Consider the following 17,500-nt stretch of genomic DNA (forward strand, 5'->3'; position numbering starts at 1 on the left):
ATATGTGGATGACGTAGAATGAACATGTGGCCACTAAAATATGCCCTTTTATTTTCTAGTTACAGAGACTAGCCATAATAACAAACGTTACAATTTGTGGTCTGCCCTGCAGGAGGCATCCCACGTAATAAACCCCTTCCTTTCTTGTTGGCATGTTAGCTTATTATGTCCTTGGCTGAGAGGCTGTCCTCAACATTTCACATTTGCCTTTGAAGCTTCGCTTCTAGGCCAAACACTCAATTTTCTCTCAGCCGCGGACATTATCAGCCGACATACTGGCCGCCTGAAGGTTCATTTACTACGAGGGCGTGCTGGATATGAAGTGATAGATAACGAAGTAGGCGCGTAGCGCCGAGTTGGTTTTAGTCTTAACTCCAGGATCAACAACTCTTCCATGTTGATTTCTGCCTCGGTTAATTGGGGTCCAAAACAGTCATTTTTTCTCAGAGCTGCAAAAATGTTTTCAGCTCGCTTTATTGCTGACGCGTTCCTTGGCCATATTAGGTAAAGCAGGTATATGAACTGATAGCCTGAGGTATGTCCGGCGAGGCAATGAAAATACTGGAAATCTGATATCCGTAGTCCAGTTTTTAATAATCCCCAATATTCACTGATTGTTTTAGTATAATTTTCAGCGGTGAACATCAAGAAGTGAAAACCAACGGCCTAAAACACGATAAAAAGGCACGAAAAGTGCTTGCTTAGCTTAGCAACCGCGCCTCCAAAATGTTATACATGTGAATATAACACCGAGTTCTTATATTCACCGCTGAAAATTATACTAAGTATATACATCAACGATAACGTTTGGCGTTCGCTGTTCTGCGAGATAACCACGACCGGTCAGGCCTAGGGCGGGTTGGTGTTCTAAGCATTCACATTGTACCTGAATGAGCAAAGAAACATGAAATGGGGTAGAACCTAGACCCGGTTGTGCGACCATAAACGCCCACGTAGCATTGAAGGTAGACAAGAAATCTGATGTGTTGGTATGCGTTCCACTCATTTATGAAAAGTTGCTCACATAACGATTGCAAATGTTGAAGCAGATCATTTTCCTTCTCCAGTAATTATTATTGTTTTTTCGGGATTTGAAGTTCAAAGAAGTTTCAGAAAGCCCCCACCACCATTCTGTGACAAATTAAATAGGTAGGAATATGAAAGAGACTATTTGGACTTGAAGACTCATTTTAAAGGGTTTTCATACCATTTTTCAAGACCACTTTCAAAACTCTTCTTGTATATGTCTTTATGCTATGTTACACCAAAATATTGAAAGCTATCGAATATCTTCCTTATACTTCAAATTGTAACATGTATCATTGAGTCTAACTTTGCTCATCACAACCATGAATTTGTTAGATAATGAGAGATTCTAGTAGCTAGACATGCTGCACACATCTACCTGAACAGTAGCTTGACTATACTGAAAGAAAAATTAACTTGGCAGCTTCGCTAAGGTAATAAAAAAAGAGCTTTGAATCAAAAGCAAAAGTTAATTCATCAAATACCCCATTTTATATTTGAGTCCCTAAGAGGCTGGCCTGTAAGAGATATCAAGGCTTATCTGAAAATGGAAAAGGTATGAAACTGCCTGGTTTTACAAGATGTACAATGCAATATATATCAAAACAAAACTGAAAAACAGACAATTCCAGGGCATCAACTCTTTCAAACATGGCCTATATCATCAGTCACACAGCCGTAAAGTGGGCATATTTGGAAAAAAATGAGCTCTTTATATAGTCTATGGAGTGTTTTCGCAACACCTGATCACAACAGCCACAATGTGAAATATTGAAACAAAGAAGCAGCAGTTATATTGGAAGATAAAAGGTTGTTTTGAAAATGACCTTAGTTATTTTTATTCAAATCCTTGTTTCAGTGAACCAATGTAGCTAGAGATGACATGTTGTACACTAGCAATTACATAACTGAAAACATATCCTGTAAAACACAAGAGGCTGCATTAATTTTAATATGCTACTGCTGCTTATTCTTAAATAAAATAAAGCCAAAAACTCATGCACATGTTCGACATAAATATTATATCACACATGCAATGATTTTTATATTATGAATTACTTCCTAGCATATTGCTAAATACCTTTTTACTTTTACCTAGTTTTAATACAACTTCATAAAGCAGTTTTGCATGGAAAAAGACCAGCGCTGTACAGGTTTAACAGTTTTATCTTGTACTGTACCTGGTCATTTGCATGTAAGGATATTAACGACAGCAAATGTCTTCTCAAAACAACATAAATGTGGAAGCCCTTACCGCAAGGACTGATAATCCACATAAAATTGAATAAATCACTTCATTTTTAGATGATCAAATAGGAAGATCTTTATTTTTTTGCAAGATAGGATAACCCATAGCGACAAGGTCATATTGTTGACATTTTTATGCGTATAATTTATATATGGGCCTATCTACGTTTACGGTTTCTGACATCCAGTAATAAAACTGCAAACTCAAGGCCAGTTCCACAACTTGCTGTTGATTGCTCCAAATAGATTTCTGGGACAAATATTAATTACATTCTGGGATTCACTTGTCATATTTACGCCACTGCAATCTTTAAGGCACTGCACCACTTGTCAGAGCTTAATGCAGGATGCAAAGAGCTTTGAAGGAGGGTTCACACTAGGGACTATGAAAGCTGCAAGCGTGCTCGAGTTCAACTTTGAATGTGTACGGGGTTTATTTTAGTTGAAGTTCGTTACGTTGTAACCTTAGAAACAAGGTATCTTCATAAAAGTCGAAGTGCAATCTCAAGTCTCGTTTAATCCCCTTCGAATGCGTACTTGTGCAGATCAAAACACGATAATGAAGGCGCCAAGACACAAAATTTTAGCAGCACACTGCAGTCATTTCCTTATTGAATATCAAGAGGGACAACAAAAAGCTAACATGGATATTTTCATCAAGTTTTGTTACTCCCGGAATGATGTTGGAATTAAGTTTAAACGTGACTTAAATTTACTTAGGGTGGTTTCTTTAAAGGAAACTAATCGATTCAGGAAAGATGATGCCTTTCAATGATTATATAAACGTCCAAATTCGTCCTTGAGCTGCAGTACTCCATCATTCAACCTCACTTATCTTTTGTAGTTATCCACTGGAAGTGGTCACAGTACGAGGAGGCGAGGCCACGAATCTAATTGTCGCGTCCTTCTCTTTATAATCCTTTCTATCATGTTTCTATTTTATTATCTGCAAAAGGAATAATCAATGACAGAATTGGTAACGACAATCTGGGTTGGGCAGGACGCAAATACTGCAACAGTTTTCGGGAATGGCTTCGAAAACAAAGGACAAAACATTACGGGGCCGAGGTGACCCGAAAACACTGACCCCCGGTCCATGGACTCCTCTACGGACTGGGTCCACGGACTACCCTTACGGACCCCCTATACGGACCACCCTAAAACAACATAGAAATGAAAATAAATAAAAACTAAAGATTTGACTTACTTGTCACTCGTGTAGGCGAAATCTCAACTGTAACGCTCCGCAAATTCAACAGACTAAGGCGCAGGCTCGGGTACAAAGTCTATTAATCACAGATTGCCCCTTCCTTGGCTGTGGACCGGAATCCTTCGAAAAAGATTGTGTAATAAGTAAGCTCTATTTGTATTTTCTTTCTTTCCCTCCGCCATTTTGTTCAGATCATTCTCCCTCGGGTTTGTGAACGTGCCCCAGGCTTCTCGATCTCTCAGTCCTGAACAAAATGGCGGAAGAACTTATTTTCGAAGCCTCCGGTCAACACCGAAGGAAAAGGCAACACCTGAGCCTTAGTCTGATTTGCGGAGCGTAATGGCTAGATTTCACCGGCAAGAGTGGTCTATCCAGACAACCGGTATAAACAAATTTTCAGTAGTTAGTCATTTTTAATTTTGTGTTTTGTGGTGGTCCGTAGAGGGGGTCCGTAGAGATAGTACGTGGTCCGGTCCGTAAGGCTGTCACTGGACCCGGTCCGTAGAGGGGTCCATGGACCGGGGGTCTGTGTTTTCGGGTCACCCACATTACAGTGTATGTACTACAAACATAGGACCTCAGGCAGACGGTCGATACAATAAGGTGAGCTTAAAGACTTGCATTTGCAGGGAGGGTAATGTTGGGACCCAGTGCAATTATTTTCCTCGAGTGAGAACACTGTAAAAAAAAAGTTCCAAGTCGACACGCCCGTTTTGGGAAACGTTCCCTCTCCATCAAGGGTGAAGCCTTTTTGTACACGTCGGACGGCAGGTGCAAAACACAGGTCACAGGTCATTGTTTTACCTATACAGAAAGTATCCTAAACATTCATAAAAGCTTAAGGCCCGTGCAAACGCTCGCAACATTGTTGGGCCCAACATGTTGCGAGCGTGTGCACACCATGTTGCGTATTGTTGTGACTTGTTGGAAGTTGTTGGATGAAGTTTGAAACTGGTCAAACTTCAGAGCCAACAAGTGCCAACATTTCTATTGTTTAGCGGTCATCGAAGCGTGGTTCAACAATGTGGCGTTTGTTTGCACAGCACATCCAACAATGTTGCGCCGGCGCACGCGCACTACAAGCCACGTATCCACACAAATACATGCCAACAAGAAATCAACATGGCGTCGGAGATGGAAAACGTCCCAGAGTCCTTGGTATTCTCATCTAAAGACCCAACATGTTGTGACTTGTTGCGAGCGCCTGCACACATCGGCTAACAGCGCGCAACAAGAGACAACATTGTTGGGCCCAACAATGTTGCGTGTTGTTGCGAGCGTTTGCACGGGCCTTAACCTTAGGCCTAAAAACTTTTGTTTTGGCCTAGGCCTAAAGTTAGCTTTCTGGATTGGTAAAACAATGACCTGTGACCTGTGACCTGTGACCTGTGACCTGTGTTTTGTACCTGCCGCACGTTGGACATTTTCTTGCCCTACACCACGACTTACATGCACAAAATGCATGAGATCAAGAACAGAAAAAGAGGTTGAAAATTCCGAGGTAAGGTTTGATGGTACTTACCGACATACTTAAATGAGGCGTAAAATTCCTGCCGGCTAAGCATGTGATCTCCGTTAAAGTCACTTGAGATCATAAAACCAAACATACAGTCCTCGTGCGGGACATGTGTTAAGATGCCATCTACTTCAGGTTTTTGAAGAAGGCCGTCCTGATTTTTATCGATTTCATCAAATTGAAACTGAAATAGAGAGATACACATCATAATTAAGTAAAGTACGATCGTCCGGGTGAGTGTAGTCCTGAGAAGGACAACCGACAACCCGCGCGGAAGTCATTTTTAAAGTCATGAAAAGCTTTCCTTAGCATAAGTCTCTTGGGAAGCGGTTTTATTTCAAACATGTCTGGCTTCCCGTTTTCCCTTTATCATTACTCATAAATATCAATAAAACGCGAGATCAAACGTTCTTGACAAAAGCAATAAAAATCGCATTAAAAGATCACGTTTGTGGTGTTCGGAGCAGAGAAGGAACAAACTCAACGTATGATATTGCAACGATCACCCTTTGTTCCCTGTAAATTTCTGCATTTCTCACTGTGTTGTGTAGTGCTTCAGGTTTGGATTGGTTCAAGGAATTGTTTCCAGTCTACGTGTATTTTCCTAGATCAGAACATTTACGTACTCTTAAAATGTCTCTTTTCTCTTGTTCATCTAGTCCGTAATCTCTAATCTGCATCACTTTTGCGAAAAGGTTCAGTGATTCTGGGTCGTCGCTTTCAGAAACAAGTTTGTTTATCATGGCCCACTCTAGGAAGCGTTCTGCAAATTGTAGAATTTCATCCTCCAAGCAATGGTCTTTGGGCAAAAGAGACTCGTCCGCCAATTTGGAAAGCTGTTGGCCTTCTGCATAATCTGCAAGAGTAACATTACTCATTTACGTGACTTGAAGATAAGATTCTTTCTATCTCCCCGTATGTAACAATTTTGGGCCAAAATTAATATTGATTTCTTAATGATACTTGACAGTGATTGCCAATCGAGATGACGAGCCAGTTCTCTCTCTCTTTGTTTGATTTACATCATCTGTTATTATAACTGTGGCTATAAACAAGACAAACCCTGTGAGGACACGCAAACAGTGGGATGGCTGGCTGCTTCTTTCATTACCAGATTCACTTCAGGGGCCGCGGAGTACGAGGGATGGGGTAGAGGTTTTGGTATGGATCACGGAAGTGTGAGGGTAGGGGGGAGAGGTTTTGGAGAAAATTCAACCGTAAGAAAATAGTAGGGGGGGGGGGGTGGGAAGGGCTATAGTGCCCCCAGCTCTTCCCATTCCGCGGCCCCTGTACTTGTCATGAGTGACAATTGCATGAATCTCTGTGTTTTTGCTTAGTATCGTTCTTGATCAGTTGTGTTAGTCTTATTCACCGTGGCTGTCTTCTACTTACGACAGTCGACATTATTTAAAAGGCAAATGTTACAAGTACTACCTTTGCATTTTCCTTTATGATTGATGGCAACATTGATTTTCATGCTGCAAGCATGGCGATGCACTTCGCAAAGGCTTGGGTAGTCAGAAAGAAACACAGAACAGTGGGGGTCGAACTCTTCTTCCTCGCACTCAGTTGGACAATAGCACTCTGGTTTTTTGTCATCATCCATGACGCACATTTCTCCATTTGAGCAGTTGCACTTTGCTGTCAAAACAGGGATTTGTATTCACCTTTAAGAAATATTATAACTCATTCCCTTGCCATAAAATGTCTCTAGGGCTCATATAAATGCAAGAGAGTTATCGTTAGCGCGCCAGATTATCCGTATTCTGCCTGTAAAGTCGGGGTAAGCTTTCGCCTTGTGAGTCTCTCGAGTAGGCATGGCTCTTCAGCGACCTAACGATATCAGTTGACACTCACAGTCAGACCCATCCCAACGGCTCTATTATATCTGCCTCCAACCATTTGTTTTACTTCAAACCAATTTGAGTCTTCAATTGCGCGCTTCTCGATCTAACACTCTTATTGCGATCAACTAAAGAAACGTTACTTTACTATTTTGCATGGCATTCTGTGAAGAAAAAATTACATTGCTGTGCTTTTAACAGCTTAATTGTCTCGTTGATTATAACGTTAGTGCGATTCAAGTCATATATTGGACCAGATAATGATAATATCAAAAATGGATACAATAGTTACCCTTGTCCTCAATTCTTCCAATCGTTGCTGCTCCATTACCGTTTTCAATACCATTTTCATTTTCGATACCATTACCATGGTCTGGATCATCTGTAACCTCTTGAGTAGGCGTAGGAGTCTCTTGGCCACCATTAGCAACGTCTGTTGTGGGAACGCCAAATGTGGACTTAGTGGTAGGAAGGTAATCAACCACATCTCCAGAATCAGTAGAAAATGTAACATCGGGAAAAGTTGTTGAAATTTTGGTTGTTTTCACCAATGTTTTCGCAGTTGTAGGAGAGACAGTTGTGGGCGTTTTGGACAAAGACTTTGTTGTAGAATGCTTCTCCTGTCCTGACACATCAGATACTGATTCCGTGACAATAATAAATAACTCGGTTCTAGTCTTAGATGGCGACTCAGTTGTTGTTTCCTCAGCAGTTGGCAAAGTTGTGGCTTCTTTAGATAGTGACACAGTTGACGATTCAGTTGTGGCTTTCTCCGACGATGATTCGGTTGTGGTTGATGATTCGGTTGTGGCTTTCTCAGATGGCGATTCGGTTGTGACTTCCTTGGATGGTGATTCAGATGGCGCTTCCTCAGATGATGATTCCGTTGTGGTTTTCTCAGATGGTGATTCAGTTCTGACTTTCTCAGATGGCGATTCGGTTGTGACTTCCTCGGAAGGTGATTCGGTTGTGACTTTCTCAGATGGTGATTCAGTTCTGACTTTCTCAGATGGCGATTCGGTTGTGACTTCCTCGGAAGGTGATTCGGTTGTGACTTTCTCAGGTGGTGCTTCGGATGTGGCTTCCTCGGATGGAGATTCGGTTGTGACTTCATCAGATTGTGATTCGGCTGTGCTTTTCTCAGATGGTGACACAGTCGTGGCTTCCTCAAATGGTGATTTAGTTGTGGTTACCTTAGATTGTGATTCGGTTGTGGCTTTCTCAGATGGTGATTCGGTTGTGACTTCCTTAGGTGGTGGTTCGGCTGTGACTTCCTCAGGTAGTGATTCCGTTGTGACTTCCTCGGGTGGTGATTCCGTTGTGGCTTCCTCCGATGGTGATTCCGTTGTGGCTCCTTCAGATGGTGATTCGGTTGTGAGTTCCTCAGATGGTGATTCGGTTGTGCTTTTCTCAAATGGTGACACAGTTGTGGATTCCTCAGATGGCGATTTAGTTGTGGTTACCTTAGATTGTGATACGGTTGTGGCTTTCTCAGACGGTGATTCCGTTGTGGCTTCCTCAGATGGTGATTCGGTTGTGACTTCCCCAGGTGGTGATCCGGTCGTGACTTCCTCAGGTGGTGATCCGGTCGTGACTTCCTCAGGTGGTGATCCGGTCGTGACTTCCTCAGATGGTGATTCGGTTGTGACTTCCTCAGACGGTGATTCCGTCGTGGCTTCCTCAGATGGTGATCCGGTCGTGACTTCCCCAGGTGGTGATCCGGTCGTGGCTTCCTCAGATGGTGATCCGGTCGTGGCTTCCTCAGATGGTGATCCGGTCGTGACTTCCTCAGGTGGTGATCCGGTCGTGACTTCCTCAGATGGTGATCCGGTCGTGACTTCCTCAGATGGTGATTCGGTTGTGACTTCCTCAGACGGTAATTCCGTCGTGGCTTCCTCAGATGGTGATCCGGTCGTGACTTCCCCAGGTGGTGATCCGGTCGTGACTTCCTCAGGTGGTGATCCGGTCGTGACTTCCTCAGATGGTGATCCGGTCGTGACTTCCTCAGATGGTGATTCGGTTGTGACTTCCTCAGACGGTGATTCCGTCGTGGCTTCCTCAGATGGTGATCCGGTTGTGACTTCCCCAGGTGGTGATCCGGTCGTGACTTCCTCACGTGGTGATTTCGTTGTGGCTTCCTCGGATGGTGATTCGGTTGTGTCTCCCCCGGACGGTGATTTCGTTGTGGCTTCTTCAGATGGCCGGAATGATTCCGTTGTGGCTTTTTCAGATGGTGATTGGGTTGTGACTTCCTCAGATGGAGATTCGGTTGTGCTTTTCTCAGATGGTGACACAGTTGTGGATTCCTCAGATGGCGATTTAGTTGTGGTTACCTTAGATTGTGATTCGGTTGTGGCTTTCTCAGATGGTGATTCCTTTGTGGCTTCTTCAGATGGTGATTCGGTTGTGACATCCTCAGATGGTGATACGGTTGTGACTTCCTCGGGTGGTGATTCCGTTGTGGCTTCCTCGGATGGTGATTCCGTTATAACTTCCTCAGATGGTGATTCAGTTGTGGCCTCCTCAGATGGCGATTCGGTTGTGACTTGCTCAGATGATGATTCGGTTGTGGCTTCCTCAGATGGTGATACGGCTGTGCTTTTTTCAGATGGAAATTCGGTTGTGACTTCCTCAGATTGCGATTCAGTTGTAGTTACCTTAGATGTTGATTCAGCTGTGGCTTTCTTAGATGGTGACACAGTTGTGGCTTCATCAGATGGCGACTCAGTTGTGACTTTCTCGAACGAATACCCAGTTGTGGCTTCTTTAGGAGAAGACTCAGTTGTCGCTTTCTCAGTTCGTGATTTGGTTGTGGATTCCTCAGCTGGTGATATATTTGTGATGACGTCTTTAGGTGACTCTGTTGTGGCTTCCTCAGGTGGTTGCTCAGTTTTGACTGTTTCAGAAGGTAACTCAGTTTTCAATTCTTTAGGAAGTGATTGAGTTGTACCTCTCTTAGAGGGTGAGTGTGTTGTAGCTTCCTTAGATGGTGACTCAGTTTTCACTTTCATAGTAGCTGATTCTGTAGTAATTTGCTTAAAGGTTATCTCAGTTGTGGATTCTTCAGAAGGTGATTCGGTTCTGGCGTTCTTAGTTGGTGACTCAGTTGTTCTCACAGAATGTGGCTCAGTTGAAGCTACTCTACTTTTAGGTTCCGTAGGAGACGACTTAATTGTGGATTCTGTAGAATGCAATGTAGTTTTGGTTTTACCTCTGGGCGGCTGCGTTTTTACAGCAGCTGAGGTACTCATGTCTGATGGCGATTCAGTCTTAGGTTTGCTCTTGACTTTATCCGAAGGTAATTCGGTTGAAAGTCTTTCGGGTAAGGATGTTCCTGTGGCTACGGGAGAAGACTTCTCAATTGTGGAAGGTATTTCAGATGACATCTTTGCTGACGTAATTGATGTGGACTTAGAAGTAACTTGCTTCGTGTAAGGAACTGTTTGAATAAACACTGAAGTAGCTGCTGCTGTTGTATCTTTTTTTTGAGCTGCTACCTCTGATGAACCTTCTGTGACAACCCTCACTGTTCTCAGTGGCGTTTCCGTAGTTCCCTCTCGCGAAGGCGAGTGCGATGAAGTTGAGGATGTTGGCAAACGTGCTGTTGATCCTTTAGAGGACTGAGTACCATTCTCGTTCGAAAACGATGTGCTTGTGGGTACTGATACGGTCGTGAACTTTCCTGACGGCGTTTCACTCATTTCCTTCAAAGGGGGCTGAGCTGTGGTTTCTTTTGATGTCTTCTCAGTTGTAGCTTTCACAGAAGATGACTCAGCCGTGATCGCTTCAGAAGGTGCCTCAGTTGTGACTTTCTGGATCGGGAATTCAGTTGTAGCTTCTTCAGAAGGTGCCTCAGTTGTGAATTCCTCAGATGATGACTCAGTGGTGACTTTCTCGGAAGGTAACGCAGTTGTGGCTTCTTCAGATGGCGCTTCGGTTGTGACTTCCTCAGGTGGTGATTCAGTCGTACCTTCCTCAGATGGTGATACAGTTCTGACTTTCTCGGTCGGGAACTCAGATGTGACTTTCTCAGACGGTAACCCAGTTGTGGCTTCTTTAGAAGATGGCTCACTTATGAATTTGTCGGAAGGTAACTCAGTTGTGGCTTCTTTAGAAGATGACTCACTTATGAATTTGTCGGAAGGTAACTCAGTTGTGGCTTCTTCAGATGGCGATTCGGTAGTGGCTTCGTCAGGTGGTGATACAGTTGTGGCTTTCTCGGTCGGAAACTCAGTTGTGACTTTCTCGATGGGGGACTCAGTTGTATCTTCTTCAGATGATGACTCAGTTGTGACTTTCTCAGAAGGTAACTCAGTTGTGGCTTCTTGAGATGGAGATTCGGTAGTGGCTTCGTCAGGTGATGATTCAGTTGTAGCTTCCTCAGATGGTGATACAGTTGTGGCTTTCGCGCTCGGCAACTCAGTTGTGACTTTCTCGGTGAGGGACTCAGTTGTGGCTTCTTCAGATGGCGCCTCGGTTGTGACTTCCTCAGGTGGTGATTCAGTCGTACCTTCCTCAGATGGTGATACAGTTCTGACTTTCTCGGTCGGGAACTCAGATGTGACTTTCTGAGACGGTAATACAGTTGTGGCTTCTTCAGAAGACGGCTCACTTATGAATTTGTTGGAAGGTAACTCAGTTGTGGCTTCTTCAGATGGCGCTTCGGTTGTAGTTTCCTCCGATGGTGATTCAGTTGTAGCTTCCTCAGGTGGTGATACAGTTGTGGCTTTCTCGATCGGAAACTCAGTTGTGACTTTCTCGATGGGGGACTCAGTTGTATCTTCTTCAGATGATGACTCAGTTGTGACTTTCTCAGAAGGTAACTCAGTTGCGGCTTCTTGAGATGGGGATTCGTTAGTGGCTTCGTCAGGTGATGATTCAGTTGTAACTTCCTCAGATGGTGGTACAGTTGTGGCTTTCGCGCTCGGCAACTCAGTTGTGACTTTCTCGGTGAGGGACTCAGTTGCGGCTTTTTCAGATGGCGCCTCGGTTGTGACTTCCTCAGGTGGTGATTCAGTCGTACCTTCCTCAGATGGTGATACAGTTCTGACTTTCTCGGTCGGGAACTCAGATGTGACTTTCTCAGATGGTAACCCAGTTGTGGCTTCTTCAGAAGATGGTTCACTTATGAATTTGTTGGAAGGTAACTCAGTTGTGGCTTCTTCAGATGGCGATTCGGTAGTGGCTTCGTCAGGTGGTGATTCAGTTGTAGCTTCCTCAGGTGGTGATACAGTTGTGGCTTTCTCGGTCGGAAACTCAGTTGTGACTTTCTCGGCGAGGGACTCAGTTGTGGCTTCTTCAGATGGCGCTTCGGTTGTGATTTCCTCGGGTGGCGATTCAGTCGTAATCTCCTCGGATGGTGATGCAGTTATGACTTTCCCGGTCGGGAACTCAGTTGTGGCTTCTTCAGACGGCGCTTCGGTTGTAGCTTCCGCCGATGGTGATACAGTTGTTACTTTCTCGGTCGGGAACTCAGTGGTGACTTTCTCTCTCGGCAACGCAGTTGTGGCTTTTTCAGATGGTGTTTCGGCTGTAGCTTCCTCCGATGGTGATACAGTTGTGGCTTTCTCGGTCCGGAACTCAGTTGTGACTTTCTGAGACGGTAATACAGTTGTGGCTTCTTCAGAAGACGGCTCACTTATGACTTTCCCGGTCGGGAACTCAGTTGTGGCTTCTTCAGATGGCGCTTCGGTTGTAGTTTCCTCCGATGGTGATTCAGTTGTAGCTTCTTCAGATGGTGATACAGTTGTTACTTTCTCGGTCGGGAACTCAGTGGTGACTTTCTCTCTCGGCAACGCAGTTGTGGCTTTTTCAGATAGTGCTTCGGCTGTAGCTTCCTCCGATGGTGATACAGTTGTGGCTTTCTCGGTCCGGAACTCAGTTGTGACTTTCTGAGACGGTAATACAGTTGTGGCTTCTTCAGAAGACGGCTCACTTATGACTTTCCCGGTCGGGAACTCAGTTGTGGCTTCTTCAGATGGCGCTTCGGTTGTAGCTTCCTCAGATGGTGATTCAGTTGTAGCTTCCTCAGATGGTGATACAGTCGTTACTTTCTCGGTCGGGAACTCAGTGGTGATTTTATCTCTTGGCAACGCAGTTGTGGCTTCTTCAGATGGCGCTTCGGCTGTAGCTTCCTCCGATGGTGATACAGTTGTGACTTTCTCGGTCCGGAACTCAGTTATGACTTTCTCGGTCGGGAATTCAGTTGTGGCTTCTTCAGACGGGGCTTCGGTTTTAGCTTCCTCGGATGGTGATACAGTTGTGACCTTTTTGGTCGGGATTTCAGTTATTACTTTCTCTATCGGCATCCCAGTTGTGGCTTCTTCAGATGAGGATTCGGTTGTGACTTCCTCAGGTGGTGATTCAGTTTTAGCTTCATCAGATGGTAATACAGTGCTCGGCAACTCAGTTGTGTCTTCTCCAGATGGCGCTTCGGTTGTAGCTTCCTCAGATGGTGATTCAGTTGTGACTTTCTCGCTCGGGAGCTCACTTATGACTTTCTCGATCGGCATCTCAGATGTGGCTTCCACAGAAGGTAACGCAGTTGTGACTCTCTCAGACGGTAAGTCAGTAGTGGCCTTTCCAGAGGGTGCCTCAATTTTTGACATTTTAGTTGGTGAATCAGTTTTCATTCCCTGTGATGTAGTCTCGGTTGTGGCTTTAACATGTGGTATCTCCGGCGTGGATTCCTCGAGAGGTGATTCAGTTGTAAATTCTTCAGGGGTTAGCTCAGTTGTGAGTTCCTCGGGAGGCGATTTACTTGTGGATTTTTCAAAAGGTGGTTCAGTGGTAGTTTTCTCAGATTGTGATTTAGTTGTGACTTCCTTAGAGAGTGGCTCCGTTATGGCTTTCTCAGTTTGTGATTCAGTTTTGACTGCCTCAGATGGTGACTCAGTAGTGGCTTTGTGGAGAAGTGGCTCAGTTGTGCTTTTCTTAGAGCTTGCTTTAGTGGTGGCTGTATCCAAAAGTGATGATTTGTCTGAAGGTAATTCATTTGGAATTGCTTTGGATGGGGATTCAGGTGTTGTTGCCTTTAAAAGAGGCCTTTCGCTTGTTGTTGGTTCTGTAGGTGACTCAGTTGTGTCACGTTGAGCGTAAGGAGTTGGACGTGAACTCACTGATTGATCTGATTCTGTGCTAGGTTTCGCAGGAGGTGATTCTGTTATTTTCTGAGGAGCAGATGTTTCCGCCGTTGTTTTGATAGTAGTTATTGTCTGAGAATTGGTATCTGGTGAGTACTCCTCTGCTGGTTCTTCAGTTTCTAATTCGTCCCCTTCGGATTCTTCCTCCGTTTTATCACCTTTTTGGGCCAGTATGGGTGGTGGTGTCTCACTGTCCACGGTTTTTCCAAGGGGCGTTGGGATGATTCTGTTGAGTGGTGATGAAGTCAACACCTCTATACCAATCTCACTCGAGCCATCTACAGGTGGTGCCCAGCCAATTATCATACCCTCTGTCGTAAATCAAACAAAAGACGTACGTTAGTTTCCAGACGTGTGCCTTGCTGCACAAAATGTGTTGATTATCAATGTAGGACGTCGAAGAGCCCGTTCGCAAAGATTAGATCTCAGAGGCCTGGCCAAAGATTATAATAAGGAGTGGGGACTTCTAAGATCTACAACAGCGAAATCGACGAAAACGTCTCCTAAAAATGCAACTTTGCACATTAATCAGGGGCGGATCGAGGAAGGGGGGAAGAGAAGGTGAACAGGATGGCAAACCACCCTCCCCCCCCCCAATTTTAGCTCCTTTTTTGTCTATTTACCTGCTTTTTATTGTATTTTTATTTCTGCTGGAATATATACTGTTTACCTGACGTGAACATTAATGCAAAACATAAAAAACAGTCAAAATGGCAGCCTAAACTATCTAGGGCCAGTTGTTCAAACGACGGATAGCTCTATCCGCCGGATAAATCACTATCCAGTGGACAAGTCATAGCGAAACCAATTGCGCTATCCAATGGATAGTAATTTATCCGCTAGATAGCACTATCCATCTTTTGAACAACTGGGGCCAGGACTTTTGTCAGAGTATATACTTCGATTCTTTCAATTCACCCCCTTAAAAATATTCCTAGATACGCGTCTCTTCGTACGTCTTATTCCAAAAGAGAGCCTTGTGATAATGAGGTATAAAATGTAAACAAAGATTCCCTTATTCCCTTTTTAGTTTGTTAAGTTTTGTAATGATCACCGAAAGTTATAAACGCCACTTAAGCAGCAGCGAGATGAAATCCTAAAAAATTCAGGCTTCCCATTGCCTCCGCGTTACCGGTACGGTAATATTCAACAATTAGACCCTTCGCCCGCAAGGGCTACGGGTCAACAGCCCATGAGGCGAAGCCGAATGGGCTATTGACCCGTGGCCCTTGAGGGCGAAGGGTCTAATTGTTTTAGTATCGCCCAACTAGTTAAATATTTTTTTTTGCTTTCTTCTATAGAAAAATTCATTGCCTAACTAGTGAATTCCACGGTAAATTTCGCGCTAAAAACAGATCTCTCATGAATCACGAAGCGATGAGTGTGATATCGGTTACTCGACTGAAATTTATTTTGGAATTCACCAGTTTGGCAATGAATTTTTCTTGAACCGCATGAGTTTAAAAAGAAAAGAAGCACACCCTCATCGAGCGAATGGAAAAGGAAAAAAAGCCATTTCAGAGTCAACTGTTAATATCCAGCGAATAGGAATCACGCTAAAATTAGAAACCATAAAAAATTTTGTCAGTTCAAGGTAAAAAAAAAAGTTTCACTGATGTACTTTATTCCATCTTATCTCTGAAAACGAGATCATTCACATTTTGATGTATTTCATTGAAACACGCAAGGTTGGCTTTAACAAAAATCGGCAAAATACGGCAATGCAACCAAGAAAGGACGAACTTAAAACAAGATCCGCTCCAACACTAAATTACCTTGAAGTGCTTTAAACAAACTTCTGAAAACACAAGCTTGTGAAATATCCCCCTGATTTTACGAGAGCCCATTGCGATTACGTGTTTATAACAGAAGGGAGATGACGTCATGGCTATAAAACCAAAATTTCTCGCACAGAGGGGTTACCATATTTTCTTAGCCATGCTCCGCGCGCGCGCGCGCCCAAGCTCCGCTATCAAGCCAACTGGGAGATGATAGAGCGAGTTTCAATCGAGTGTCGTAAAACCGATGCAAAACAAAAGTAATTATTTTGGCCAATCAAAAAGGACGGAAACAATCCAGTAAACCAATCAAAACTCGAAGTAATTACAATTAGGCGACACAAAGCGCGGGAAAATGTGCACGCGCGAGCCACGATTGGTTTTAGTTTCACTTCTGATTGGTTGGAAAAGTGGCGCGAGAACTTTGAACCAATCGCTGAGTGAAGTAATGCAAAACCAAAGCAAATCGCTAATTACTTTCGACCCTCAATTGAAAACCGCTCTAAATCTGTCAGTTCATTCTGAACCGTGAACCCATAGAGTATGAATACATATGATTGAAGTATCACTTTTAAACTTTCGCCGTTATGTCAGTTGTGTTTTCTATAATAACATTGTTGGTTAGTTTGAATTTATCTGCTTGTAACGAACATTTAATCTATAAAGAATCATTGTATTGATAGTCATTTTATTTATATGGATCATCTTGAAAAACTTTCGCTGTTATACTCACTATGGCTGATGACGATGATGATGATGATGCTTGAAACATCGAAACATGTTCCAAGTTAAACTCAAAAGTGTGGTTGTAGTTTTAAAAATAATAGTAACACTTGTGCTATCAAGACCATTTGGAAGTACATAATATATAAAAGTCATATACGTGAACTGCAGAGAGAATGTAGTCAGCGAAATAAAAGCCTGACAAATTAAGTGACTAGTTCTCTATACCCTTCGAGTATCAGTTTTCGCCAGCTTTATCTTTATTTCTTTGTTTCTAGCTTTGTTTCTAGCTTTCTGATTCGTTCACTCAATCTCGGTTATCAGCTCATGTACCGTATGACCTCACCTAATATGGAAACTCACTGCGTCAATTGTCCAAGCGTTTAGAATTCACTACTTGCACAAATCCCATAAAATCTGCATAGGCATTGTTTTCGACTTCTCTTGGGACATTTTCATGTCCCAGGAGAAATTGCAAACAATGGTTATGCAAACTGAGTTTTGGGGGTAATAGAGGTGTATTATGGGATTGTGCAAGTAGTGAATTTAATCAAAATTCAATAAAACAATTATTCCATTCGCGCTTGTTGCATATTAGACTGGTTATAGCCAATTCGGCGCTACGCGCATCATTGGCTATCCAACGCGCGCTCATGGAAAAATTATTAAACATCCGTAGTCCACGGTTTTAGACTTTCGAGGCGCACGTCTATCCGAAATTCACTTTTATACCCTAACCCAACCCCACCTCTTTCCCCCCCCCCCCCCCTAAGGATGAGATTGGAGTTTTTTAGCCCGGCAAGTGAATATAACTTACTCTGAAATCCAAGTGCTTCTCCTACTCATTGGAATGTTAGTTTATCCAAGTATGCCCCTTCACAAAACGACACATTTACTGTTTCGTTATTAAAGGGGAACTGAATGCAAGGAAATAAGCATTTTTTATTTACACTTTAGACCATGCACAATAATGTTTTTAACTTTTTTGCTGGCATATCCGCCCCTTTTCCACC

At 43.5% G+C, this 17,500-nt stretch overlaps 1 protein-coding gene across 3 annotated transcripts in view; it reads right to left on the bottom strand.

Moving 5' to 3' along the window:
* Positions 1 to 1,237: 1,237 nt before the first annotated feature.
* The window catches only part of LOC138015712 (mucin-22-like), a 25,643-nt gene continuing 9,380 nt past the window's right edge, over positions 1,238 to 17,500 (bottom strand). For all 3 annotated transcript variants that reach the window (XM_068862824.1, XM_068862823.1, XM_068862822.1), the window contains 5 exons: positions 7,137 to 14,297; positions 6,435 to 6,641; positions 5,627 to 5,856; positions 5,007 to 5,184; positions 1,238 to 3,220 (listed from right to left, as the gene is read on the bottom strand). In XM_068862824.1, the coding sequence (XP_068718925.1) occupies positions 3,201 to 3,220; positions 5,007 to 5,184; positions 5,627 to 5,856; positions 6,435 to 6,641; positions 7,137 to 14,297 (7,796 nt within the window). In that variant the 3' untranslated portion in view covers positions 1,238 to 3,200. The remainder of the gene's footprint in view (positions 3,221 to 5,006; positions 5,185 to 5,626; positions 5,857 to 6,434; positions 6,642 to 7,136; positions 14,298 to 17,500) is intronic.

This window comes from Montipora capricornis, chromosome 9, assembly GCF_036669925.1.
Source record: "Montipora capricornis isolate CH-2021 chromosome 9, ASM3666992v2, whole genome shotgun sequence".
Lineage (NCBI taxonomy): Eukaryota > Metazoa > Cnidaria > Anthozoa > Scleractinia > Acroporidae > Montipora > Montipora capricornis.